Source organism: Bombina bombina, chromosome 3, assembly GCF_027579735.1.
Source record: "Bombina bombina isolate aBomBom1 chromosome 3, aBomBom1.pri, whole genome shotgun sequence".
Taxonomy (NCBI): domain Eukaryota; kingdom Metazoa; phylum Chordata; class Amphibia; order Anura; family Bombinatoridae; genus Bombina; species Bombina bombina.
In genome coordinates, this window is record NC_069501.1 from 388,863,789 (window position 1) to 388,891,341 (window position 27,553).

The 27,553-nt window shown below is 39.5% G+C and overlaps 1 protein-coding gene across 1 annotated transcript; it reads right to left on the bottom strand.

Annotated features, from left to right (window-relative positions):
* Positions 1-27,553, bottom strand: LOC128652355 (bombinin-like peptides 1). The gene is made up of 3 exons (XM_053705295.1): positions 27,347-27,553; positions 2,794-2,858; positions 1-695 (listed from the first exon to the last, which is right to left on the bottom strand). The coding sequence occupies exons 1-3, from the start codon at positions 27,551-27,553 to the stop codon at positions 152-154; spliced, it is 816 nt and encodes a 271-aa protein (XP_053561270.1). The 3' UTR covers positions 1-151.

The window sequence follows — 27,553 nt, forward strand, 5'->3', positions numbered from 1 at the left end:
TTTTGCTCATATGATTTTTATTTAATAGCAGAGTAGAGAACATGCAGTTTGTTTAAATATCTTTTTTGTGCTTTATTTATGTTTTATTATATGTTATCTGATTGGCTTCATTTTACAAATATTCATGAAAGCAAAGTTTTTCTGGCTTTAATTATCCAATCTTTTTAAGTAAACCTCCAAGTGCACTACCAACCATACCTAATACTGGCCCTATAATGCGTTTCTCTTTTTCCTCTTGATTGAAGCCTCTGGTTTCCTTTTCAGAAGCTTCCTCTGGATGATCCAAGGAATCTAGATCACGCACTGCGGCTTCCAGTCTTTTCATCATTTCATGATCTTCAGCTGTTCTCTTCCCAGTCGCAAAATGCTCAGCCAATCCTTTAGCCAAGCCTTTTAAAGCTGATTTACCAGCACTTAGGAGGGCTCCTCCTATACCTCTGATTTCCCTCAGTGATTTTTCTTCTAAAACATCCCTCTGACTCAGAGACTGTATTGCGGCTTCCAGTCTTTTCATCACTTCATGTTCTTCAGCTGTTCTCTTCCCATTCGCAAAATGCTCAGCCAATCCTTTAGCCAAGCCTTTTAAAGCTGATTTACCAGCACTTAGGATGGATGCTCCTATACCTCTGATTTCCCTCAGTGATTCTTCTTCTAAAACATCCCTCTGACTCAGAGACTGTATGTCGTTCTCTTCACTAAAAATAAATAAATAAATCAGATTGGTAAACTAATCTTATGACTTTAACATTTTAAGATTAAACTACTTATTGTTTTTAAAAATATATTTTATTTTGTGAAAGCACAGTTCTACCTAATTTGGACAGATGGACACACCTGGTGCTTTGATGGCTTTTGCTTAGTCTGTAGTACCACTGAGCAAATAACAGACATCAGTAATTGCTTATAAAAAGCAGTTAAATTTTTTAACCCCTTAACAACCAGCGCCGTACCATGTACGTCGCTGCAGTCCTGGGCTTCTCTCTGCCACAATGTCAATAAAAATAGCGAGATCACATGGGGTACATTGGGCACTGCTGAAATAGAGTTGCAGAGTTACTGATGCAGAGAGGGCCACTCTGTGGCCCTTTCTGTATTGGACAGCAGTGGTGCAGATTGTTTAAGGAGGTAGGTGGGTGGGCGGTCCATTGCTGGAGGGGGCAGGAGGAGGGCAAGAGCAGGTGGGACTGTTACGCCACACTACAGACAAGGGGGAAAAAAAAGCTGCATCAGTGAGGGGGAAGGAGGGAGGAGGGGCAATGAGGGAGATCCTATGTGGGATCCGTTGAGGGAAAGGGATCTGGGAAGGGGAGGGGGGTATGGTAATAAGTGGGGGCAGCTACACTACAAATGGGTGAAATAAATAAAAATGAGGTCAAACTGGGTACTGGCAGACAGCTGCCAGTATCTAAGATGATGTCTAATAGGTAGAGGGTGGAGGGTTAGAGAGCTGTTCGGTGGGATCAGGGAGGTTGGGGGTAAGGGCGGATTCTACACTGCAGAAAAGATATTTAAATTTAAATATATATATATATATATTAAAAAGCCTTTTATTTTAGTACTGCCAGTACTTAAGATGGGGGTGACCATTTTGTGGTGGGAGAGGGAAGAGAGCTGTTTTAGTGGCATTAGTGGGGAATCAGGGGGGGATGTGTCAGGTGGGAGGGTAACCTGTAGACTAAAGCTAAAATTAACCCTACAAGCTACCTAATTAACCTCTTCACTGCTGGGCATAATACAAGTGAGGTGCACAGCAGAATTTAGCAGCCTTCTAATTAACAAAAGCAATGCCAAAGTCATATATGTCTGCTATTTCTGAACAAAGGGGATCCAAGAGAAGCATTTACAACGACTTGTGCCATGATTGCACAAGCTGTTTGTAAATAATTTCAGTGAGAAACCTAAAATTGTAAAAAAACTAACAATTTTTTTTTATTTGATCCCATTTGTTGGTGAAATGGTGGCATGAAATATACCAAAATGGGCATAGATTAATATTTGAGTTGTCTACTAAAAAAAAGATATAATTTTGATAGGTAAATATAAAAAATGCTCTATTTCTGTTTAAATGTAGTGATGCCAAAAATGCACTGGTCTTTTGGGAACGTTTTTGTCTGAAATGCTTAGTCCTTAAGGGATTAAATTGGGTATTTAGGCATTTGTATTTGTACCAAATTAGTTTGTTAATAAAAACTGATTATTTCTCTCTCTCTCTCTCTCTCTCTCTCTCTCTCTCTCTCTCTCTCTCTCTCTCTCTCTCACTATTTAGCTCTCCTGTTCAAGTGCACACCGCTGGAAGTACGTTTTTTATGTGAGTGGCTTAGCTTTCTTTTACAAGTTGAAAGTAAAAAGTTAGCACACGAGCGAAACCTGATATGCACTAACCAACTGTGCTAAACCCGAAGGTACTTTTGAATATTTCACTTCCAATGTTCTTCACATAGAAGAAAATGTTCTTTTTATTCTTAAGTAAAATATGGAAATAAAAATTTAACGCCCTTGTTCAAACCACCTTTATTCCTTCTAACTTCCTTTTAACATCTTACTACATTTTGTGCTCTCATATAATGTAATGTGTATATGTAGTACTGGATGGAAAATGGAAGCAGATAGCACTTTACATTAGACACATTTTTGAAAGCTTTATGTCACAAAATCATTACCACATATGGAAATATGACCATTGCATCTTTAAGAATTTAGTATCTCTTAAATATTTAGTAGGTTCTCTGAAATAAAATATTCATATCTAAAATAAATAGTTTTGATAGTTCTTTCCTTGTTTTTTTATTTTACCTTCGTGCATATGCAGATGCTATTAAAATGGACACTGCAACTATGTACTTAAAATTCATCTTTACCTGTTAAAAGTAAAGAAAAAAAAAACAATTAGAACCATATCACATTTTTACTAAATGTGTTTATTTAAATATCATTAAAGAAACATTAAAACACAATTACATTCAAGTCAAAATTAAAATATCATGATTCAGATAGAGCATATGCAATTCTAAACTGCTTTCCATTTTACTGCTGTTGCTTTGTTCACTTGGTATCCATTGTTGATAAGCATGCCTAAGTAGGCTAAAGGACTGGAGCTAGCTGCTGATTGGTGGCTGCACAAATATGGCTGTTGTCATTGGCTTACCAATGTGTTCAACTAGCTCCAAACAGTGCACTGCTACTACTTCAATAAAGGATACCAATAAAATAAAGCTAAATTGATATTAGAAGTAAATTGCAAAGATGTTTAAAAATGCATTGACATGAGATTAGGGGTTTCATGTCCCTTTAATGAAATACATTTATAATCATTCAGTTGATTGATTGTTTTATTCTATTATCTGAAGTTTATTTTTAATATAAAACTAAACTTAAAGGATTACAATTCCATAGAACATGTCAGTATTAATTTATAGATATAGATATTGTTCTGTCATGTACAACTACAAGATTACTAATATCCCTTATTGCTAATTATTTTCATGATTACACCACAAAGCCTTATAATGTTTAGTATTCAGTGTAATGTTATAAATAAGCATCTGATTAATTTAATTGTTATTAATATTGTGTTGTTTCTTTACTCTGGTGCCATAAAAAAGTGAGTTACCTGTATTAAAAATCTATACTAAATTTAAAATAAAGGTCACTGTCATAAGAAGTTTAAATAAAGTTGTTACAAATATATAAGTATAAGATATAACATTTGCTTACCAGGATCTCAGGATATTGTTATAGGTTATCAGATATCTTGATGTGATAATCTCTTAGGTGTGAGGGATTTACACCTTATATACAGTATCTGTTTCTAATTAGTAATATATATTCAAATTTTCCTGAACACATTTTCAAACAATATTGTAAATTAATATTTGTGTTAAATGATTTTAGCAAAGTCATTCACTTTATAAAAGCAAATAGTTTCACCTTAATTAAAGCCAAACATTACAGATTCAGATTTTTATTAAAAAACATGATATTTCAAATGACTATGATTTGTTTAATATATTTGTATTGCAGAATGTATGATTAGTTAGCTTTTTGTCCATATGTGTTTTAGTATGTGTCTTTAACTATTTGTGTGTGTTGCAGATAAATGGATAGATGATAGATAGATAGAATAAATAGATAGATGATAGATAGATGGATAGAATAAATAGATGGATGATCATTTTATTAATTAACTTTAGTAGAACACATTTATTTAGTTACATTAAAATCTGACATATAAAGAATAAAATATTGATTCATAAGTGTTATAAAAAGAATTTATTGAACATGATTTGTGTTATTAAAGGGACATGAAACCCACATTTTTTCTTTCTTGATTTAGAAAGAGCATGCCATTTTAAACAACTTACTAATTTACTTCTATTATCTTTTTTTTATCTTAATTTGCTTCATTCTCTTGATTTAATTTGATGATAAGCATATCTAGATATGCTCAGTAGCTGCTGATTGGTGGCTACACATAGATGCCTTGTGTGATTGGCTCACCCCTTTGCACTGCTGTTTCTTCAACAAAGGATATCTAAAGTATGAAGGAAAATAGATCATAGAAGTAAATTGGAATGTTGTTTAAAATTGTATTATCTGTCTGAATCATGAAATAAAAAACTTGGGTTTTTATGTTTTTAAATTTTTATTTTTTTTCGAAAATAAGAAAATAAATTTTTAACAATCACAAACATTTCATAAGTGGTCGATGGTACATTAGATCTTTTTACATTTTTCACCTGAACAACAAAGCCACACAAAATGTCACACTGACTCTAAAAAAAACTATCACATTTTGTATTATAGTGTGACATCTTCCTATACCCACCAAGCTCCAACTGTTACACATAATACAGAGAGAGGGACACTATTACCAAGCTTCCGATGTCCTTCTATATATCTGCATACAAAACTAAACATTTTTTAATTACCACACACGTCTCTGAATTATCCAGAGATCTTTATAATTCGAGGGTGTTCACTGACACCCCCAGACCACCTTTATATTGTTTCCTTCGACACAGACTCTCTTCTACAATCGACCTAACTCTACGTCTATTAACTGTGTACATTTTAGAACAGCTTACACTAACCTTATCTACTTCAACCCACCTTCTAAAGGTGAGCAAGAGGAAGGGGGAGGGGGTGGGAGAAGGAGAAGAAGAGAGAGAAAAAAAATAAAAAATAATAATATATTTTATTTTCTTTCTCTGTTTTCCCCCGCTTTCCTCCTTTATTTACTAAAGTATCAATTCTCAAACTGAGTGTGTCTCATTGTCTTAATCTACCCAATGTGCCGGCAAGATTTCTGCCACTGCTAGATTCAGAAAGGGTACTGAGCCCTGTAAAGGGTCGAGAAACTGGCGTTGTAGAGCTCTGGGCCAGGACCCAATATAATTTTTCCATTTACTGAATTTACTTTCTGTAGTGTTTATCTGTGTTTTTCAGATCCTGCCTTTCAACTATCATTTGAAATTTTATATTGTTAATAAGCTCATTCAGACTTGGCGCCTCTCTTTGTTTCCATTTTTTGAATATAAGACTACGGGCTGCCAGAATAACCAAATTTGTAAGATTTCTATCTCCTGAATTCTCAGCCCTTTGAAGGAAAAATATCTGAATTGCTTCAAGTTTTACTTTGACATTTAAATATTTATTAAGCCAAAACTGAATTCTCAACCAATATTGATGCACTTTTGAACAGCTCCATAGACAATTCATCAGATTTGCTTTAGCATAATTGCATTTATAACAACTTATTGGAGGGGCTCTAGCCCATCCACTAATTCTCTCTGGGGTCAAGTAAAAATTATTAATGAGTTTCGCCTGTGACTCTTGCCAGCTGATTCTTTCAGTGGCTCCTTCTACCATTTTAATACTATCCAGAATATCTTCACTTTGTATAAAAGGAAAATATTTACGGAATTTTTCAGTGTTCTGATTGACATGTCTCTGTCCTAACCTCCGCATTATGTTCTGGTACCATATAGCTATTGAACTAACTCCCGCCCTGTATAATTTTAGACTAGGATCGACAGCTGACTGACTCCAGTCCGAACCATATTTCGCGGTTTGTACTTCTATATAATGTCTCACTTGTAAATATGTATAAAAGTGTTTAACAGTAAGGTTATAATCAGCCACCAGACTCTCAAAGGTCCGTATTATTCCCTCCTGCCCTGTTCTTATTTGTGAAAAATATCTCAGACCCTTATCTTGCCATTCTCGGAATATCCTGTTATGTAACCCTGGTGAGAAGTCTACGCACCCAACAATTGGAAGCAACGCCGACACCTGATATTCTTGTCCCATTATATGACAGTACTTTTGCCATGCCCACACAATACTAGTGAATGTTACTAGATTAGCCACATTGCTTGGTAAGCGCCTGTATGGGCAATGCAATAGTGCCTTCAGGTTAAAGGGTTTCACTATTTCAGCTTCCAACTTATAGTAAGTAACATACTCTGCCTCAGTCAGCCAATCTATTCCAAATTTAATCAGAGTAACATAATTATAGTACTTAATATTGGGGAGGGCGAGTCCGCCACATTGTTTTATATAGCTTAACATTTCTGTGGATATGCGTGCCTTCCGCTTACCCCAGATAAATAGTGAGCATGCTCTATTGTATCTATCTATATCTTTCTTTCTGATCGCTAAAGGTAGATTTTGAAGCAGAAATAATACTTTGGGGAAAAGAATCGTTTTTATCAATATAATCCGAGCGGATAGTGACAGATAGTACATGTTCCACCTTCCTATATCCGTTTGAATATTTTCAAATAAGTCTTTATAGTTCAGCTGGTACCACTCACCCGGATTCCTCCCAATTTTAATCCCCAAATAATTAATATATTGGACTTCTTTAAAGATTATGTTCTCGCTCGTCTCAGTTTTATTTAACCATAATATTTCAGATTTTGCGGGATTTATTTTATAACCTGTGAATGAGCTAAATTTCTCGATCATCAGCAAAAGTTGTGGGATGCAGGTAGCCATATCATGCAGAAAGAGTAGGATGTCATCCGCGTATAATGAGATCAGCATTTTTTGCGCACCTATCTTTACCGGTGGTAGTTTGTTTCTGATATATATTGCGAGGGGTTCTAGCGTGATGTCGAACAACAAAGGGGACAAGGGGCACCCCTGGCGTGTGCCTCTTTCAAGTACTATCGGTTTAGACAATTCCCCATTTATTAATAATTGTGACTTAGGTTTCTTGTAGATCAGTTCAATCAGGTCAAGCAGGGAGCCGGAGAGACCAAACTTCTCAAGTGATACAAACAGATGGTCCCACACAATAGAGTCAAACACCTTTTTGGCGTCTATTGCCACTAATGCTATATCTTGATCTATCTGACTCTTTCTCTTCCCTCCGGCGTCCTGCCCGATCCGAAAGAAATGGTCCACCATTGTTAACACCCTTCTCATATTACGTGCAGAGTTTCTCCCTGGTATAAATCCAACCTGATCTGGGTGGATCAGGTCCGGTATTATTTTTTTTAATCTATCAGCTATCAGGGACATTAGTATCTTGTAATCTTGATTTAGTAATGAGATAGGGCGGTATGAAGACAAATTCGAGGCATCTTTCCCTTTCTTTAAGATTAATGAAATAATTGCATCAGAAAAATACGGGGACTTCATATCTTTTTTAAGGTAATACTCATTATATAACTTGGTGAGAGTCCCTACTATTATTTCTGAGGTAATTTTATAAAATTCGGCAGAGAGACCGTCTGGTCCTGGTGCTTTCCCTGCTTTAGATTTTTTAATGGTTCTCAACACCTCCCCTTCCATGATTGGTGCATTAACCTGCTGTAACGCCTCAGACGAGATTTTAGGAGTTTTTACCTGTTCCCAGAATTGTTCCTTACCTGCCCTATTTATATCTTCCTTAGAGTATAATTTTCGATAGTACTGGAAAAATACCTCTTTAATTTCTGTTGGATTGGTGTATACTCTCTCACCTTCTTTAATTACAGCAATTATATTACGCTTTTTGCGAAACTTTGTTATCTTGGCTAGATGTTTTGCCGATACTCCCTGGAGTCCTTGAAATCTTGACCTACACTTCACCTCTTCATTCGCCCATTTTTCTTTCATAAATTGTTCCCTCTCTGCTTTTGATCGGGAATATTTTTCCCACCAACCGGTGTTAGGGTTGTCCAGGTACCTCTCGTATACGTTTCTCATCTGGTTAGCTAGCTGAATCTCTCTGGCCTTATTTTTCCGATTTAGATTGACCATATATGCCTTTATCTTGCCGCGGATGACCGCTTTCCCTGCTTCCCACAAAATTTCCGATTTGTCTATATAGTCCCTATTAAGTGAAATATATTCTTTCCATTTATTCGAAACCCAGTTGATAAACTTTGGATTATTGGACATAAAACTGGGGAATCTAAATGTGTTCAAATTAGGGTGCAGCCTACCTTCTAGTAAAATCTTAAAACTGATTATTGCATGATCTGATAAAAGTATCTCTTCTATATGTGTCTCGATCTCCTATTTTAAGAGCTGCTCGTCTATTAAAAACATATTGATTCTCGAAAAGTATCTATGTGCCTTGGATTCGCACGTGTAGGACCGCTCATCTGGATGCTGTAGGCGCCAAATGTCGTTAACTTTAATCGTTTTTGTAAAATTTCGAAAAAATCTTGCTTCCCTATGATATGCCTGCCTACGTCCTACCTTAAGTCTGTTACTATCTGGGTATAATGCAGTGTTCATATCCCCCGCTACAATCAAATTCTGACCTAGATACGGTGTCAGCTCCTTTTGAATCAGGTGCCAGAACTTAACTTCAAATGAGTTGGGTGCATATATGTTACACAGGGTCCAGATTCTGTCATCTATTTTTACTTGCATAATAATAAATCTCCCCTGCTGGTCAAGTTTTAACTTTAATAGCTCATAATCTAAACTCCTATTAAACAGTATGGCTACCCCACATTTACGCGACTCACATGGAGTTGCAATAACTTCCGCAAGCCAATTAGTTTTTATCTTCTCTATTTCAGTAGCTTTCAAATGTAGTTCTTGCAGAAATATAATGTCTGACTTCTGTTTTTTCAATAACTTTAAAATATTTTTTCGCTTAATGGGGGAGGTTATCCCTCCCATATTCCATGACACAAATTTAAGTGACACACTCATCTTTTAGTAGAAAAAATAATCCAAAGGACCAAAGGATATAAATAAAAAGTCAATTCTTTATTGTTGAATTAAAAGAAATGGGCATCAAAATAGGGGGAAAAGGAAGAAACGAGCAGGTTATTTCTCCCTTTACTTGCTGTGTACACTGAACATTGTGTTATACCTCTTTAATCTGACTGAACAGAATACGTTGGACATAACTATATCCATTTGCCTAACTACACACACGGACTTTGCACAAGTGTTTCTAACACTCATCTTTTACTAATTATAGCCCGCTTTTGTGACGAGAGCCGCCCTACGCGAAAAAAAAAAAAAAAAGAAAAGAAACCCAATATACAGTAATAAGCCCCCCCGATCCCACAGTTATATCCATTTCTCTGCTCCCCCCATGCTATCTTAAGCTCTTGACTGCCATCCGTAACCTCTCTGAGGACCTCATGGTTCTATGTTATTCTCGGTACAGAAAGCTTTCGCTTCCTCCACCGAGTTGAGCGCTATGACACAGCCATGCCCAGGACCGTTATTTTTGCTGGATATCTCATCGTGGCTTTTAACCCTGCTTTAATCAGCCCTGTGCAGAACGGTGCCATAGCGCGCCTTTTAACCGATGTCTCCATAGAGAAATCTTGGAATATCAGGATTTGTTTATCACCTATGGAGAGGGTTTTTATTTTTCTGTAATGATACATTATATTCACCTTGTCCTGAAAATTCAGATATTTTATCAAGAGCACTCTTGGTCTAATATTACTCTCTCTAGGTTGCCTTAAAGGGCCGATCCTGTGTGCTCTTTCCACCTGCAGTACCCCATTTGTAGTTTGCATCCCTAGTAGGTTAGGCAGTGTAACAGAACCAAAGGTCAATAGATCTTCATACCCTTTTGTTTCAGGCAATCCTACTATACGTATGTTACTCCGTCGCGACCTGTCTTCCAGGTCTTCTATCTTTAACTGTAATGCGTTAATTTTATCTGTGTGCCTGGCCACTGTTAGGTCCTGTACATTTGCTTTATCTTCTAAATCTGACACCCTATTTTCTACCTCCGTTAACCTGATCGAAAATTGCCTGATTTCATTAGATAAATCTGAGATCTCCTTTTTGACAATCTCGAATTGCGTTAGAATGAGATCCGCCAATTGATTTGTAGTAAGCTGTGTATCTAGATTTCTATCTGGGCTTTGTATGTTATATTATGTGCTGGTTTCATATTGTGCTTTCTGTCTTTTGTCTCTTTTTAATGGCATTGCTGGTGACTTATTTTTCACATTTGTAACGTATTTTTCCATTTATACTTATTCGTTACCCGCTACGGGCCCTTCACCCCTGAAGCTTATTGTTGTCCTGACCTTTCTCCTTCTCCTTTTTCCTCTCCTTCCTTAAGGGTGCCAGGAACTTACTACCTGGCTGGTAATACACTTTCCCACTACAGGTTTGTTACTTGGTGAGCTTATTCAAAAAAACACATTTCCCTCAGTTTATCCAGGTGGCCTTTTTCTAATCTGATTTAGGTACCCAATTTCTTAAGAGAGATCTGCTAGAATATGTACCTCTATCACTTGTTTTTGCTTAACAGCACTAAAACTGAGTTTGACTCCCAGATTAACTTCGCTTCTGTAATCTGCGAGAGTGTACAGAAAGAATGCTTCTCTGCGCCGACCCCACTATATTTTCCCTCCTATAGCGTTGTGCAAAATATCAATTAATTTACATTTATAAACTTAGTCTTGAAGGATACCTGCACTATAACTGCATGTATAACTATTGCGGCTTCTGCTTACCCGCTACCTATGCAGTATTAATACACAATTACCCCTAAACTATTGCCTATATATTATTAACACTTGAATTAATATTTATTTATTTTTTTTCCTTTTTTTAGGAGTTTTTCTACCTGATAACCTTCCTTGCATCTACTGATTACCGGAAGAAAAGGAAAGAAAAAGAAAGAAAAAAAAAGAAGGAAAAAAAACAAAAAGAAAGTCTCTACCTCGAATACAATTATAAACAGTGATGGCAATAATACAAAAAGTCACGCCACATTTAGCATAGATTAAACATGCCTATCCCTCTGTCATGCATACAGTGATACAAAGGCTATCTACTAATGACTTAAACCACAGAGAAAGAGCAGTATTTTTCTAATCCAATATCTTTCCTGCTCAGAGGGAGATTTTACAGCTCCACCCTGGGTATAAAAAATATTTCAGTGTTCATTAACTAAATCCAAATGCCGCTCACAATGTTTGGCAATGGCAACTTGTAATCCTATTTCAGTTACACTTCTGCAGTACTACAATAAGTGAATACTGTCTCTTGGCCTGGTAAGTCCGGAGTAGTTTTCACTTTCAGCCACTATAAAACAAATTTGAATTCCACCGCCTCCTATAAGCGGTTTCTTTTTTTTTTTTTTATTTATTATTTCTTTATTGAAATTTTTAAGATATACAATATGCAGACAACAATGGGTTACAATATTTCATACAGACAGGAGTCAATTTCTAATACTCTATTCAGTATATTCTCACAGTTATATCTGAGATGAAATGTTTAAATATTGACAGACCCAATGATAGGTGTTTCTGGAAAATTCTTCTTTGCATACGTATTTCCCTTGATGCATATCAATGTGTTGTACAATAACATTTCTCCAACATTGGTGTGTCCGGTCCACGGCGTCATCCTTACTTGTGGGATATTCTCTTCCCCAACAGGAAATGGCAAAGAGTCCCAGCAAAGCTGGTCACATGATCCCTCATAGGCTCCGCCCACCTCAGTCATTCTCTTTGCCGTTGCACAGGCAACATCTCCACGGAGATGGTTAAGAGTTTTTTGGTGTTTAAATGTAGTTTTTATTCTTCTATCAAGTGTTTGTTATTTTAAAATAGTGCTGGTATGTACTATATACTCTGAAACAGAAAAGGATGAAGATTTCTGTTTGTAAGAGGAAGATGATTTTAGCAGACAGTAACTAAAATCGATTGCTGTTTCCACATAGGACTGTTGAGATGAAGTAACTTCAGTTGGGGGAAACAGTTAGCAGACTTTTCTGCTTAAGGTATGACTAGCCATATTTCTAACAAGACTGTGTAATGCTGGAAGGCTGTCATTTCCCCTCATGGGGACCGGTAAGCCATTTTCTTAGTCAAAAACAAACAGAATAAAGGGCTTATTATGGGCTAAAAAACTGTTAGACATTTTTATGGGCTAAATCGATTGCTTTATTTGTGCATATTATTCAAATTTAGGCTAACTATTGACATTTATAATCTTGGGGAACGTTTATAAAACGGCAGGCACTGTATTGGACACCTTTTTCAGTCAGGGGGCCTTTCTACTCATAGACTGAGTCTCATTTTCGCGCCATTAATGCGCAGTTGTTTTTTGAGAGCAGGGCATGCAGATGCATGTGTGAGGATCTAAGAATCTCTGAAAAAGCTTTTAGAAGGCGTCATTTGGTATCGTATTCCCCTCAGGGCTTGGTTGGGTCTTAGCAAAGACTGTATCTGGGACTGTATAGGGGTTAAATTGAAAAACGGCTCCGGTTCCATTATTTTAAGGGTTAAAGCTCTGAAATTTGGTGTGCAATACTTTTAAGGCTTTAAGACACTGTGGTGAAAATTTGGTAATTTTTGAACAATTCCTTCATACTTTTTCACATATTCAGTAATAAAGTGTTTTCTGTTTGAAATTTAAAGTGACAGTAACGGTTTTATTTTAAAACGTTTTTTGTGCATTGTTGACAAGTTTAAGCCTGTTTAACGTGTCTGTACCTTCAGATAAGCCATGTTCTATATGTATGAAAGCCAATGTGTCTCCCCATTTAAATTTATGTGATAATTGTGCCATAGCGTCCAAACAAAGTAAGGACAGTACTGCCACAAATAATGATATTGCCCAAGATGATTCCTCAAATGAGGGGAGTAAACATGATACTACATCATCTCCTACTGTGTCTACATCAGTTTTGCCCATGCAGGAGGCCCCTAGTACATCTAGTGCGCCAATACTTATTACCATGCAACAATTAACGGCTGTAATGGATAACTCCATAGCAAATCTTTTATCCAAAATGCCTACTTATCAGAGAAAGCGCGATTGCTCTGTTTTAAACACTGAAGAGCAAGAGGACGCTGATGATAATTGTTCTGTCATACCCTCACACCAATCTGAAGGGGCCATGAGGGAGGTTTTGTCTGAGGGAGAAATTTCAGATTCAGGAAAAATTTCTCATCAAGCTGAACCTGATGTTGTGACATTTAAATTTAAATTAGAACATCTCCGCGCACTGCTTAAGGAGGTATTATCTACTCTGGATGATTATGACAATTTGGTCATTCCAGAGAAATTATGCAAGATGGACAGGTTCCTAGAGGTTCCGGTGCCCCCCGACGCTTTTCCTATACCCAAGCGGGTGGCGGACATAGTAAATAAAGAGTGGGAAAAGCCCGGTATACCTTTTGTTCCTCCCCCTATATTTAAGAAATTATTTCCTATGGTCAACCCCAGAAAGGACTTATGGCAGACAGTCCCCAAGGTCGAGGGGGCAGTTTCTACTTTAAACAAACGCACTACTATTCCTATCGAAGATAGTTGTGCTTTCAAAGATCCTATGGATAAAAAATTGGAAGGTTTGCTTAAAAGGATTTTTGTACAGCAAGGCTACCTTCTACAACCAATTTCATGCATTGTTCCTGTCACTACGGCAGCGTTGTTCTGGTTCAAGGAACTAGAAAAGTCGCTCAGTAGAGAAACTCCATATGAGGAGGTTATGGACAGAGTTCACGCACTTAAATTGGCTAACTCTTTTATTTTAGATGCCGCTTTGCAATTAGCAAAATTAGCGGCGAAAAATTCAGGGTTTGCTATTGTGGCGCGCAGAGCGCTTTGGCTAAAGTCTTGGTCAGCGGATGTGTCATCCAAGACAAAATTACTTAACATTCCTTTCAAAGGTAAAACTTTATTTGGACCTGATTTGAAAGAGATTATTTCAGACATCACTGGGGGAAAGGGCCACGCCCATCCACAGGATAGGTCTTTTAAGGCTAAAAATAAGCCTAATTTTCGTCCCTTTCGCAGAAATGGACCAGCCTCTAATTCTGCATCCTCTAAGCAAGAGGGTAATGCCTCACAACCCAAAACAGCCTGGAAACCAATGCAAGGCTGGAACAAGGGTAAGCAGGCCAAGAAGCCTGCCACTGCTAACAAGACAGCATGAAGGAATAGCCCCCGATCCGGGACCGGATCTGGTGGGGGGCAGACTCTCTCTCTTTGCTCAGGCTTGGGCAAGAGATGTTCAGGATCCTTGGGCGCTAGAAATAGTTTCTCAAGGTTATCTCCTGGAATTCAAGGAACTACCCCCAAGGGGAAGGTTCCACAAGTCTCACTTCCTCAAACCAAATAAAGAGACAGGCATTCTTACATTGTGTAGAAGACCTGTTAAAGATGGGAGTGATACACCCAGTTCCAATAAAGGAACAAGGAATGGGATTTTATTCCAATCTGTTCGTAGTTCCCAAAAAAGAGGGAACGTTCAGACCAATTTTGGATTTGAAGATCCTAAACAAATTTCTCAGGGTACCTTCGTTCAAAATGGAAACTATTCGAACGATTCTACCCACCATCCAGGAAAGTCAATTTATGACTACCGTGGATCTAAAGGATGCGTACCTACATATCCCTATCCACAAGGAACATCATCAGTTCCTAAGGTTCGCTTTTCTGGACAAACACTACCAGTTTGTGGCTCTTCCATTCGGATTAGCCACTGCTCCAAGGATTTTCACAAAGGTGCTAGGGTCCCTTCTAGCGGTTCTAAGACCAAGGGGCATTGCAGTAGTACCTTACTTGGACTACATTCTAATACAAGCGTCGTTCCTGTCAAAGGCAAAGGCTCATACGGACATCGTTCTAGCCTTTCTCACATCTCACGGATGGAAGGTGAACAAAGAAAAGAGTTCTCTGTCCCCGTCTACAAGAGTTCCCTTGTTGGGAACAATAATAAATTCCTTAGAAATGAGGATTTTTCTGACAGAGGTCAGAAAATCAAAACTTCTAAGCTCTTGTCAAGTGCTTCATTCTGTTCCTCATCCTTCCATAGCACAGTGCATGGAAGTAATAGGATTGATGGTTGCAACAATGGACATAGTTCCTTTTGCACAAATTCATCTAAGACCATTACAACTGTGCATGCTCAAACAGTGGAATGGGGATTATACAGACTTGTCTCCAATGATTCAAGTAGATCAAAAGACCAGAGATTCACTCCGTTGGTGGCTGACCCTGGACCATCTGTCCCAGGGAATGAGCTTCCGCAGGCCAGAGTGGGTCATTGTCACGACCTACGCCAGTCTAGTGGGCTGGGGTGCGGTCTGGGAATCCCTGAAAACTCAGGGTCTATGGGCTCGGGAAGAGTCTCTTCTCCCGATAAACATTCTGGAACTGAGAGCGATATTCAATGCTCTCAGAGCTTGGCCTCAACTAGCAAAGGCCAAATTCATAAGGTTCCAATCAGACAACATGACGACTGTTGCTTATATCAATCATCAAGGGGGAACAAAGAGTTCCCTGGCGATGAAAGAAGTGACCAAAATAATTCAATGGGCGGAGGATCACTCCTGCCACTTGTCTGCGATCCACATCCCAGGAGTGGAAATTTGGGAAGCGGATTTTCTGAGTCGTCAGACATTTCATCCGGGGGAGTGGGAACTCCATCCGGAAATCTTTGCCCAAATAACTCAATTATGGGGCATTCCAGACATGGATCTGATGGCGTCTCGTCAGAACTTCAAGGTTCCTTGCTACGGGTCCAGATCCAGGGATCCCAGGGCGACCCTAGTAGACGCACTAGTAGCACCTTGGATTTTCAACCTAGCTTATGTATTCCCACCGTTTCCTCTCATTCCCAGGCTGGTAGCCAGGATCAATCAGGAAAGGGCCTCGGTGATCTTGATAGCTCCTGCGTGGCCACGCAGGACTTGGTATGCAGACCTGGTGAATATGTCATCGGTTCCACCATGGAAGCTACCTTTGAGACAGGACCTTCTTGTTCAAGGTCCATTCGAACACCCAAATCTGGTCTCCCTCCAACTGACGGCTTGGAGATTGAACGCTTGATTCTATCAAAGCGTGGGTTTTCAGATTCGGTGATAGATACTCTGGTTCAGGCCAGAAAACCTGTAACTAGAAAAATTTACCATAAAATATGGAAAAAATATATCTGTTGGTGTGAATCCAAAGGATTCCCATGGAATAAGATAAAAATTCCTAAGATTCTCTCCTTTCTTCAAGAAGGTTTGGAGAAAGGATTATCTGCAAGTTCTCTAAAGGGACAGATCTCTGCTTTATCTGTCTTACTACACAAAAGACTGGCAGCTGTGCCAGATGTTCAAGCATTTGTTCAGGCTCTGGTTAGGATCAAGCCTGTTTACAGACCTTTGACTCCTCCCTGGAGTCTAAATCTAGTTCTTTCAGTTCTTCAAGGGGTTCCGTTTGAACCCTTACATTCCATAGATATTAAGTTACTATCTTGGAAAGTTTTGTTTTTGGTTGCAATTTCTTCTGCTAGAAGAGTTTCAGAGTTATCTGCTCTGCAGTGTTCTCCTCCTTATCTGGTGTTCCATGCAGATAAGGTGGTTTTGCGTACTAAGCCTGGTTTTCTTCCTAAAGTTGTTTCTAACAAAAATATTAACCAGGAGATAGTTGTACCTCTTTGTGTCCGAATCCAGTTTCAAAGAAAGAACGTTTGTTACACAATTTGGACATTGTCCGTGCTCTAAAGTTCTATTTAGAGGCTACTAAAGATTTCAGACAAACATCTTCCTTGTTTGTTGTTTATTCTGGTAAAAGGAGAGGTCAAAAAGCGACTTCTACCTCTCTTTCCTTTTGGCTTAAAAGAATTATCCGTTTGGCTTATGAGACTGCCGGACGGCAGCCTCCTGAAAGAATCACAGCTCACTCCACTAGGGCTGTGGCTTCCACATGGGCCTTCAAGAACGAGGCTTCTGTTGACCAGATATGTAAGGCAGCGACTTGGTCTTCACTGCACACTTTTGCCAAATTTTACAAATTTGATACTTTTGCTTCTTCGGAGGCTATTTTTGGGAGAAAGGTTTTGCAAACTGTGGTGCCTTCCGTTTAGGTGACCTGATTTGCTCCCTCCCTTCATCCGTGTCCTAAAGCTTTGGTATTGGTTCCCACAAGTAAGGATGACGCCGTGGACCGGACACACCAATGTTGGAGAAAACAGAATTTATGCTTACCTGATAAATTACTTTCTCCACCGGTGTGTCCGGTCCATGGCCCGCCCTGGTTTTTTAATCAGGTCTGATGAATTATTTTCTCTAACTACAGTCACCACGGTATCATATGGTTTCTCCTATATATATTTCCTCCTGTCCGTCGGTCGAATGACTGGGGTGGGCGGAGCCTAGGAGGGATCATGTGACCAGCTTTGCTGGGACTCTTTGCCATTTCCTGTTGGGGAAGAGAATATCCCACAAGTAAGGATGACGCCGTGGACCGGACACACCGTTGGAGAAAGTAATTTATCAGGTAAGCATAAATTCTGTTTTTACTAAACATAAGATAAATTAGCATTAACATCACAAACCATAACAACAACTTGCATATTTTATATCATCTCTGTGTATTAGAAGATGGAGACATAACATTCTGTTAATATGTTTGTTAGCTTCATTCTATACTTCCTACTTTTGGTTTAAAAGGCCTCTATAAACATCCATCTTTCTATTTTCTTGTTAAGTACCAGCATAGGATTCCCAGTAGAAAATCATATCCTGAAAAATTGCCATTCTATTTGTTTTAAAATAAAAGTATCTCTCTAGTATCAGGGCACCCCTAACTTTTTCTCTCCATGATTCCACTGTGGGAACCATATTGGATCCTATAAGCGGTTTCTATTATGCAATGATTTCCTTATGCCACTGGTGTAGACTGACTCAGAAGCACCAACCAGTCTATAACTTGTTTCCTTATTGCTCCTGGCTAGGGTACAGTATCTGACACAAACAGTCCAGAGTAAGTCCCTTATATCAGGTACATAGGTACTGTGTCCTCTTTCTATACTAGTCCTGCACCAGTGAACTGAAGACTGATATCTTTGATATTCTGGCCGCTGTGCTCAAATAATACAGCTTATGTATCTAATGTAGCTAAGCGCAACCGCCACTTTCCATTTCCCTGAAGCTGCCTCTATATGTTTATACCAAACAAAGCCAATTTTACCACTCTTGCCCTGTTTATTTTGACAAGACGGGCTTTGTTTCTATTCAGTTTCTCCCCACTTCAGCCTTGAGCCTCCTGGGCTAGAGAGAGAGGAACCCTACCCTTACAGTTTCAGCACAATGATATCGGATACATTTACTTTTACTTACCCCCCCACTTCTTCACGGCCGCTTTCTTGCGCCTTTATCCGGGGGCCTGCCTCTGCCAGGGGGGCCTCTGCCTTTTACTCTCCGGTATAACTTGATTTCGTCTGAGCGGTTTGTTTGTCTCCTCGGCCTTCCTACAGCGGCTCCTTGCACTGTGGCAGACTCACCGTTATGACGTTGTCTCTCCCGGCCGTCTTTCCAATGTGGGGGGGGTAGTGACACCACTGTTCACTGCTGTTTACCCTGCAGCAACGAAGCCGTCCTGCTTGGTAAGTGTTCTGTATAGCCACTGCACATGGTAGGGTACCAACCCCAGCACTCTCTTGAACAGGACTTTCGTCCGCAGCTCCAATGCCAGCTTCTCTGCCTCAGATACTACCATGCTGTCCCAGCTGGCTGCTATAAATCGGGCTTGTCTCCTTGCAACACATAGGGTCTGCCTTTTCTACGGCGACAGGGAACCATCCTTGTGGCTGTGTTCAATCAGCCATTTCGGAGATGTACGGACTTCCTTAGCCACCCTTCTCTCCCCCAGGCTGGGTATAGCACTTTCCCCAGCAATAGGGCTCCGTGGCGGGGTGTTTGCTGTTAGTAAGCTCCACATGCAGAGGAGCTCAGTGCGAGTTCACCTTCCTCAGCGCTCCTCCCACAGGAAGTCCCAAAACCTTGGGTTTAGTGTCCCTTTAATACATACTTTTTAATATCAAGACAAACCCATCAATAGATAGACTGATAGATAGATTAAATAGACAGATTATAGATAGATAGATTAGAAATATGATTACTGTATTCATTAACTTTAGTAGAGCAAATTTATTTACATTAAAATCTGACATATTATAAAAATAATTTATTGAACATTTTTCTTGTGATTTATAAATACTTCCTAATATAAATCTTTTTATTTTTCATTCTTTTGCCATGAATTAAATATTGAACAGCCCTTCTAATATTAGCACTATTGAGCGCTAACACCTCACATGTTAAATCAATAGTGCTTCTATTTTTGGGATCCTCTTACAAATTGAAATTAAAAGGTTATTGCTCAAGCAAAAGCTTGAGGCATGCTAATATACAGTATGTAGGTGGGATAGCATGGCTGTGATAAGCCCCTTTCACCATAAACTTCTATGGGGCGTGCTACATAAACCTGTTCTGGCATTCTCTCACATGGTAATCTGAAGGTATGTTAGACCAAGTGCAGTAAAGCTGAGGGTGCACAAATAAATAATTGAGATATATATACAGTTGCAAGAAAAAGTATGTGAACCCTTTGGAATGATATGGATTTCTGCACAAATTGGTCATAAAATGTGATCTGATCATCATCTAAGTCATAACAATAGACAATCACAGACTGCTTAAACTAATAACACACAAAGAATGAAATGTTGCCATGTTTTTATTGAACACACCATGTAAACATTCACAGTGCATGTGGAAAAAGTATGTGAACCCATAGACTAATGACATCTCCAAGAGCTAATTGGAGTGAGATGTCAGCCAACTGGAGTCCAATCAATGAGATGAGATTGGAGGTGTTGGTTACAGCTGCCCTGCCCTATAAAAAACACACACCAGTTCTGGGTTTGCTTTTCACAAGAAGCATTGCCTGATGTGAATGGTGCCTCACACAAAAGAGCCCTCAGAAGACCTATGATTAAGAATTGTTGACTTGCATAAAGCTGGAAAGGATTATAAAAGTATCTCCAAAAGCCTTGCTGTTTATCAGTCCACGGTAAGACAAATTGTCTATAAATGGAGAAAGTTCAGCACTGCTGCTACTCTCCCTAGAAGTGGCCGTCCTGTAAAGATGACTGCAAGAGCACAGCGCAGACTGCTCAATAAGGTGAAGAAGAATCCTAGAGTGTCAGCTAAAGACTTACAAAAGTCACTGGCAAATGCTAACATCCCTGTTAGCGAATCTACAATACGTAAAACACTAAACAAGAATGGATTTCATGGGAGGATACCACAGAGGAAGCCACTGCTGTCCAAACAAAACATTGCTGCACGTTTACAGTTTGCACAAAAGCACCTGGATGTTCCACAGCAGTACTGGCAAAATATTCTGTGGACAGATGAAACCAAAGTTGAGTTGTTTGGAAGAAACACACAACACTATGTGTGGCGAAAAAGAGGCACAGCACACCAACATCAAAACCTCATCCTAACTGTGAAGTATGGTGGTGGGGGCATCATGGTTTGGGGCTGCTTTGCTGCGTCAGGGCCTGGACGGATTGCTATAATTGAAGGAAAAATGAATTCCCAAGTTTATCAAGACATTTTGCAGGAGAACTTAAGGGCATCTGTCTACCAGCTGAAGCTCAAGAGAAGATGGGTGTTGCAACAGGACAATGACCCAAAGCATAGAAGTAAATCAACAACAGAATGGCTTAAACAGAAGAGAATACGCCTTCTGAAGTGGCCCAGTCAGAGTCCTGACCTTAACCCGATTGAGATGCTGTGGCATGACCTCAAGAAAGCGATTCACACCAGACATCCCAAGAATATTGCTGAACTGAAACAGTTCTGTAAAGAGGAATGGTCAAGAATTACTCCTGACCGTTGTGCACGTCTGATCTGCAACTACAGGAAATGTTTGGTTGAAGTTATTGCTGCCAAAGGAGGTTCAACCAGTTATTAAATCCAAGGGTTCACATACTTTTTCCACCTGCACTGTGAATGTTTACATGGTGTGTTCAATAAAAACATGGCAACGTTTCATTCTTTGTGTGTTATTAGTTTAAGCAGACTGTGATTGTCTATTGTTGTGACTTAGATGATGATCAGATCACATTTTATGACAAATTTGTGCAGAAATCCATATCATTCCAAAGGGTTCACATACTTTTTCTTGCAACTGTATATTATATAGGCAAAAAACTTAAGTGAAAAGGATAAGAAAGTCAAAATTAAACTTGCATTATTCAGATAGAGCATGTAGTTTTAAGACACCTTTATGTTCAAATGTACTGCATTCTATTGGTATCCCTTGTTGAAAAAGAATGCACACATAGCCTACACTAGCGGGAACTAGCTGCTAATGGTGCCTGCACACTAGGGATGGGCGAATGTTTTGCAACATTCGAAAAAGTAGTGCAATGCTTTTCCTTCAGTAAAGGATAACAAGATAATGAAGCAAATTTGATAATAGAAATACATTGGAAAGTTGTTTAAAATTATATGTTCGGGGGCGGAGCTAACCGTTAAGAAGGAGAGACGCACTTGCTGAGAGCTCTCTCCCAACATTTTATATTAAGAGTTAAATTTAGAGAAAAATAAATCCTTACTTAGATATTTATTATCCCAGATTATCTACTAACCTCCTGGGAGCATTAATAACGAAATAGTAAGTGAGATTCAGAAAGCTAATCTAAACGCAGCTCATAGCAAACTGGGACTTCCCTCACAGATCTAGCGGAGCTGCTTCAAAGAACCCCACCGGTCAGCCCGGTAACTTACTTTGCATCTCTAAATACTGCAACCCACTGAATCTACTTCAGGCTGCTTGTCCGGTTCCAAGACTCTTCTGCTTGGGAGGTCGGGACCCCGCTCCGATGCGGCAGCTGGATGATATCTGCCTGATGCCTGTCTGCCCCAGAGATACACCTAACGCAGGAGACAACTAAACATCACTGCATGGAGAACAGCAATTTACCTCACGGAGACAACCGGAGGCTGCTCCGGTTGTGTCTGGGACCTGCTTGGGGTGTCGGTCGGAGCTGGAGGATCCCTGGGAGCTGAATCACTCAGAATGGAAACTGGCGTGAAACCCGGCCATTTTGAGGCCTGAGAGCCAGTGTCAGCATCGTCAGTGTTGCCGCTCTTAGCAGTGCAGACGGACTCCGGAGCGCAATAAGTGTTGTGCAAGAGGAAGTGAGAGGTAAGACAGTGCATTGTTACCCTCATTGGAGCCTTTTTCACTGTTTTCTCTATATGGGAAATGACAAGAAGAAAACAGCGCATCCACGAATCACAGCAGCGTTTATTCAGGTAAATGACACACACAGAAAATTGCACACTTACAAGATGACAGTAATGTATGAGCGGTAATGCCCTCTGGCTAGTTGTCTTTCGCCTGTAGCAAATCTCAGCGGGAACACCTCAGACGCCGACCAGCAGCACCAAGAGACCCGCTTCCTGTCACATACGGCAGGTGCCAAAGACAAACAATAATGAACCTAAAAGTGTAACTAACAAAGACAAGGCTCATAGCAAGGAGGGAGCCTGGAACTTAGTAGAATCTAAGGGGAATAAATCTAGACCCAAAGAAAAGAATAGTGTACAGGTACACCAATATCCCACCCATAACAGTAATTTTGAGAAAGAGGTACCTAACATGGCACAAAATAATAGATATGATGTATTTAGTAGGAATAATGAAGAAGAAATCATAGATTGGTACTCACAAGGAGCTAAACCCAAATTTCAGGGACCTAGGGGGCAGCCTTATCAGCAGAATAGACATAATAATATGAATAGGAATTATCCCCCTTCTCCCCCTCCCTCTTCGTCTTCTTTTTTAGAGAGGGGGAGACAGAATTGGGGTCCACCGAGGGAACAGAGACAATATCAGGGGAATTGGAGACAAGAAGGGGAAATGAGGAGGGAACCTGTAAAAAGAGGAAGAGAACAAAGAGAGGATGTAGAGGAGGGGTACTGGTTCAGGGAAAGAAAAAATGCAAGGATGAATTAGAAAGAGCTAAACAAGATATTTTTAATCTATCGGATAAAGTACTAAATGACCATGAAATTAAACTTTTGGGCAAAGGGTTAAAATTTGCTCCTAAACATCCCCCCAATAAGTTTGAAATGTATATTGATCTCCAAAAATATGTACGGAAATTAACCCTAAAGAGGTACTATCTAAAGGATCAAATTACCAGAAGTACATCTATGCTAGACTCAAAGGACATTAAGTCCCTGTCTATCCTTAAGTCCCTTGAAAAAGAACAATATGATTATCAACAAGATAATATTGATATTAATTTAAGTATTATACAGCTTGCTGCAACGGGATACACATAGCTGGAGTTCCGTGATTCATCAGCTGCTCCTGTAAGGATCCTTCAGCATATATTCCATCAGACCAACTGGACATTACCACGTCGGATTTGCCGTGTATGCACATTTACTGAACAAACTTTGCCTCCATCTGGTTCAGATAAGTTAACACACCAATCCTGCTACAATCAGTCTATATGCTTTTTGTGTGACTTAAACCAGCTATGGTTTTGGGACTGTTTTATTTTGGGACTGTTGTATTTTCACATATCTGTTGTGTACGTCGGTGATTGTATTTATGTCCCATACAGGGAGTGCAGAAATATTAGGCAAGTTGTATTTTTGAGGATTAATTTTATTATTAAACAACAACCATGTTCTCAATGAACCCAAAAAACTCATTAATATCAAAGCTGAATAGTTTTGGAAGTAGTTTTTAGTTTGTTTTTAGTTATAGCTATTTTAGGGGGATATCTGTGTGTGCAGGTGACTATTACTGTGCATAATTATTAGGCAACTTAACAAAAAACAAATATATACCCATTTCAATTATTTATTTTTACCAGTGAAACCAATATAAAATCTCAACATTCACAAATATACATTTCTGACATTCAAAAACAAAACAAAAACAAATCAGTGACCAATATAGCCACCTTTCTTTGCAAGGACACTCAAAAGCCTGCCATCCATGGATTCTGTCAGTGTTTTGATCTGTTCACCATCAACATTGCGTGCAGCAGCAACCATAGCCTCCCAGACACTGTTCAGAGAGGTGTACTGTTTTCCCTCCTTGTAAATCTCATATTTGATGATGGACCACAGGTTCTCAATGGGGTTCAGATCAGGTGAACAAGGAGGCCATGTCATTAGATTTTCTTCTTTTATACCCTTTCTTGCCAGCCACGCTGTGGAGTACTTGGACGCGTGTGATGGAGCATTGTCCTGCATGAAAATCATGTTTTTCTTGAAGGATGCAGACTTCTTCCTGTACCACTGCTTGAAGAAGGTGTCTTCCAGAAACTGGTAGTAGGACTGGGAGTTGAGCTTGACTCCATCCTCAACCCGAAAAGGCCCCACAAGCTCATCTTTGATGATACCAGCCCAAACCAGTACTCCACCTCCACCTTGCTGGCGTCTGAGTCGGACTGGAGCTCTCTGCCCTTTACCAATCCAGCCACAGGCCCATCGATCTGGCCCATCAAGACTCACTCTCATTTCATCAGTCCATAAAACCTTAGAAAAATCAGTCTTGAGATATTTCTTGGCCCAGTCTTGACGTTTCAGCTTGTGTGTCTTGTTCAGTGGTGGTCGTCTTTCAGCCTTTCTTACCTAGGCCATGTCTCTGAGTATTGCACACCTTGTGCTTTTGGGCACTCCAGTGATGTTGCAGCTCTGAAATATGGCCAAATTGGTGGCAAGTGGCATCTTGGCAGCTGCACGCTTGACTTTTCTCAGTTCATGGGCAGTTATTTTGCGCCTTGGTTTTTCCACACGCTTCTTGCGACCCTGTTGACTATTTTGAATGAAACGCTTGATTGTTCGATGATCACGCTTCAGAAGCTTTGCAATTTTAAGAGTGGTGCATCCCTCTGCAAGATATCTCACTATTTTTGACTTTTCTGAGCCTGTCAAGTCCTTCTTTTGACCCATTTTACCAAAGGAAAGGAAGTTGCCTAATAATTATGCACACCTGATATAGGGTGTTGATGTCATTAGACCACACCCCTTCTCATTACAGAGATGCACATCACCTAATATGCTTAATTGGTAGTAGGCTTTCGAGCCTATACAGCTTGGAGTAAGACAACATGCATAAAGAGGATGATGTGGTCAAAATACTCATTTGCCTAATAATTCTGCACTCCCTGTATGTTTATACTATAGGGGAGTGGTTGTGTGTCTTCTGAGAAACAGATATTAGATACACCCCGTTTTTACTTTTTGATTATTTTTTTAAAGGGGAAGTTCTACTGGTGCCCCACCTGATTCAGTGTAGCGCTGTCATTTTCTCCTGTTTTTGTTTCTCTATATGGGACTACTGAATAAATACTAAATAGAAGAGAATTATCTCACAACAGTTGCCCCGCACACAGCAACAGAATATTAGACCCTCCTAAACATTATTGCTGCTATTAGCCAAGTCGCAAACTGTTCTGTAATCCCTGCTAATATTGGGGCAAGACAAAATAAAGCCTCTGTCTATCATGGACATTAGAATACAAATGCAGGCACTATAAATCCTCTACAACACTTGTAAAAGTACCTATTTCCTGCTGAGTCCTGCTGAACTTACAGGTTGATTGGGATATCAGTGCAGACCTGACTCAGAGGAGCTATATTTTATTCAAGCACATAGCTGCTCCTCTCAACAGTGTAAAGATAGACATTTAACTCATTACTGCTCTATTTAAGAAGCCTGATAAAACGTAAAGATTGCACACAGATCTATCAATAAAGCTTTTGTCCAATATATCCTCACAACCCCTTTGACTGGAGAAATTAAAAGGAGGATAAATTTACATTTCTTTTTTGTTCTCAGACTTAATTCCTCTGCTGCAAGGACAAAGTAACAGTAAGAGAACTCATTACTCATTACTCCTGAGCTATTTTAGAGACCTACTCAAGGTCCCCCTCTGGAAAAGTATACACTCTCCTCATCCTTTTCCTGCTGTCTGCTGTGGCAGCAGGTCATATCCCAATAGCTCTTTACCGAGATCGCCCTGTGAGGGCAACATCCCTGAGGAGAAGTGTACAAAAATAACTCCACAATATTCCTAACCTTAGAAGAATAGCTGTACCACTCTCTTACCTACATAGAGAAATCAAAACAAAGAAAATGTCTCACTCTAATAGGAAAAAAAAACATCAACAAGCATAATGAAGGGCCAAAGCGAACTGTGGCGGATCACTTCCACAGCAAATTTCTGGCGGAAAGAGACCTATCAGACGAAGACTCCAGAGACTCACCATCTGGCCAAGGAGAGGAAGGAATACCCCCCTCTGGTAAAAACTCTATCTACAGTTCAGAAAACTCTACTCTTAAAGAACTCATAACTTCTCTCTCAGCCAAAATGGATTCTCATCACTCTTCCTTAAAACAGGAAATTTGAACATCTGTAGCTGATCTCAAAAGAGAAATATCTACCTTGGGAGATAGAACTGATACTCTAGAACATAAACACGAGGATCTTGCAACAGATCACTCCAACCTTCTCGCTTATTCACAGTCGCTGGCAGAAATGATTTCAGACCTTGAAGTAAAACTAGCAGACCTTGAAGATAGGTCAAGATGAAACAATGTGCGACTAAAAGGTGTACCTGAAAGTATTACAAATTCCGACCTGATCAAATATCTAGAACAGCTATTTACAGAGCTAGTTGGCTCCCCAAGGGATCAGGAAGCAAAAATTGACAGAGCGCATAGAGTGGTTCGGCCAAGAAACTCAAATCAAGCACAGCCTAGAGATGTTGTTGTGAAATTACACCATTACACTTTCAAAGAAAAAATTCTTAAGGCAGCTTTTATAAACAAGGACCTACCAGACCCCTACAGGGATCTGCAGTTCTTTCCCGATCTATCATCTCATACACTCTACAAAAGAAGATCATTCCAGCCAATCACTTACTGCCTTCGAAAAAAAATCTATTAAATACAGATGGAGATTTCCAGTAAAGTTATTCTTCCAATTGGATGGACTATCCTACACTATATTTAATCTGAAAAAAGGAATGGAGCTTCTCGGTAAGCTGAATCTTCTTCAGAGCTCCCAAACTAATCCTCCTACCCGGTCAGAGCCTGCTACCTCCCACAAAGACTCTTCTTCTACTAGCTCCACAAATGTGGAATCCACTTCCCTGAGAATAGATGCATCAGAATGGAGCCCCAAGCCTAGAAGATCTTCACCCGCTTCTAAGAGACGGAACACTACCCAGAAAGACACGTAAATACTAATATGGTCCACTACACTCTTGGCAGACTTGCCAACTGACAT

Coding starts and splice junctions, on each gene's coding strand:
- LOC128652355 (XM_053705295.1), bottom strand. CDS start 27,553: ATGTCAGTTGGCAAGTCTGCCAAGAGTGTAGTGGACCATATTAGTATT. Junction 2,859..27,346: donor AGGTAGCAGGCTCTGACCGG/GTAGGAGGATTA, acceptor TACTTTTAACAG/GTAAAGATGAATTTTAAGTA. Junction 696..2,793: donor GCATCTGCATATGCACGAAG/GTAAAATAAAAA, acceptor ATTTATTTTTAG/TGAAGAGAACGACATACAGT.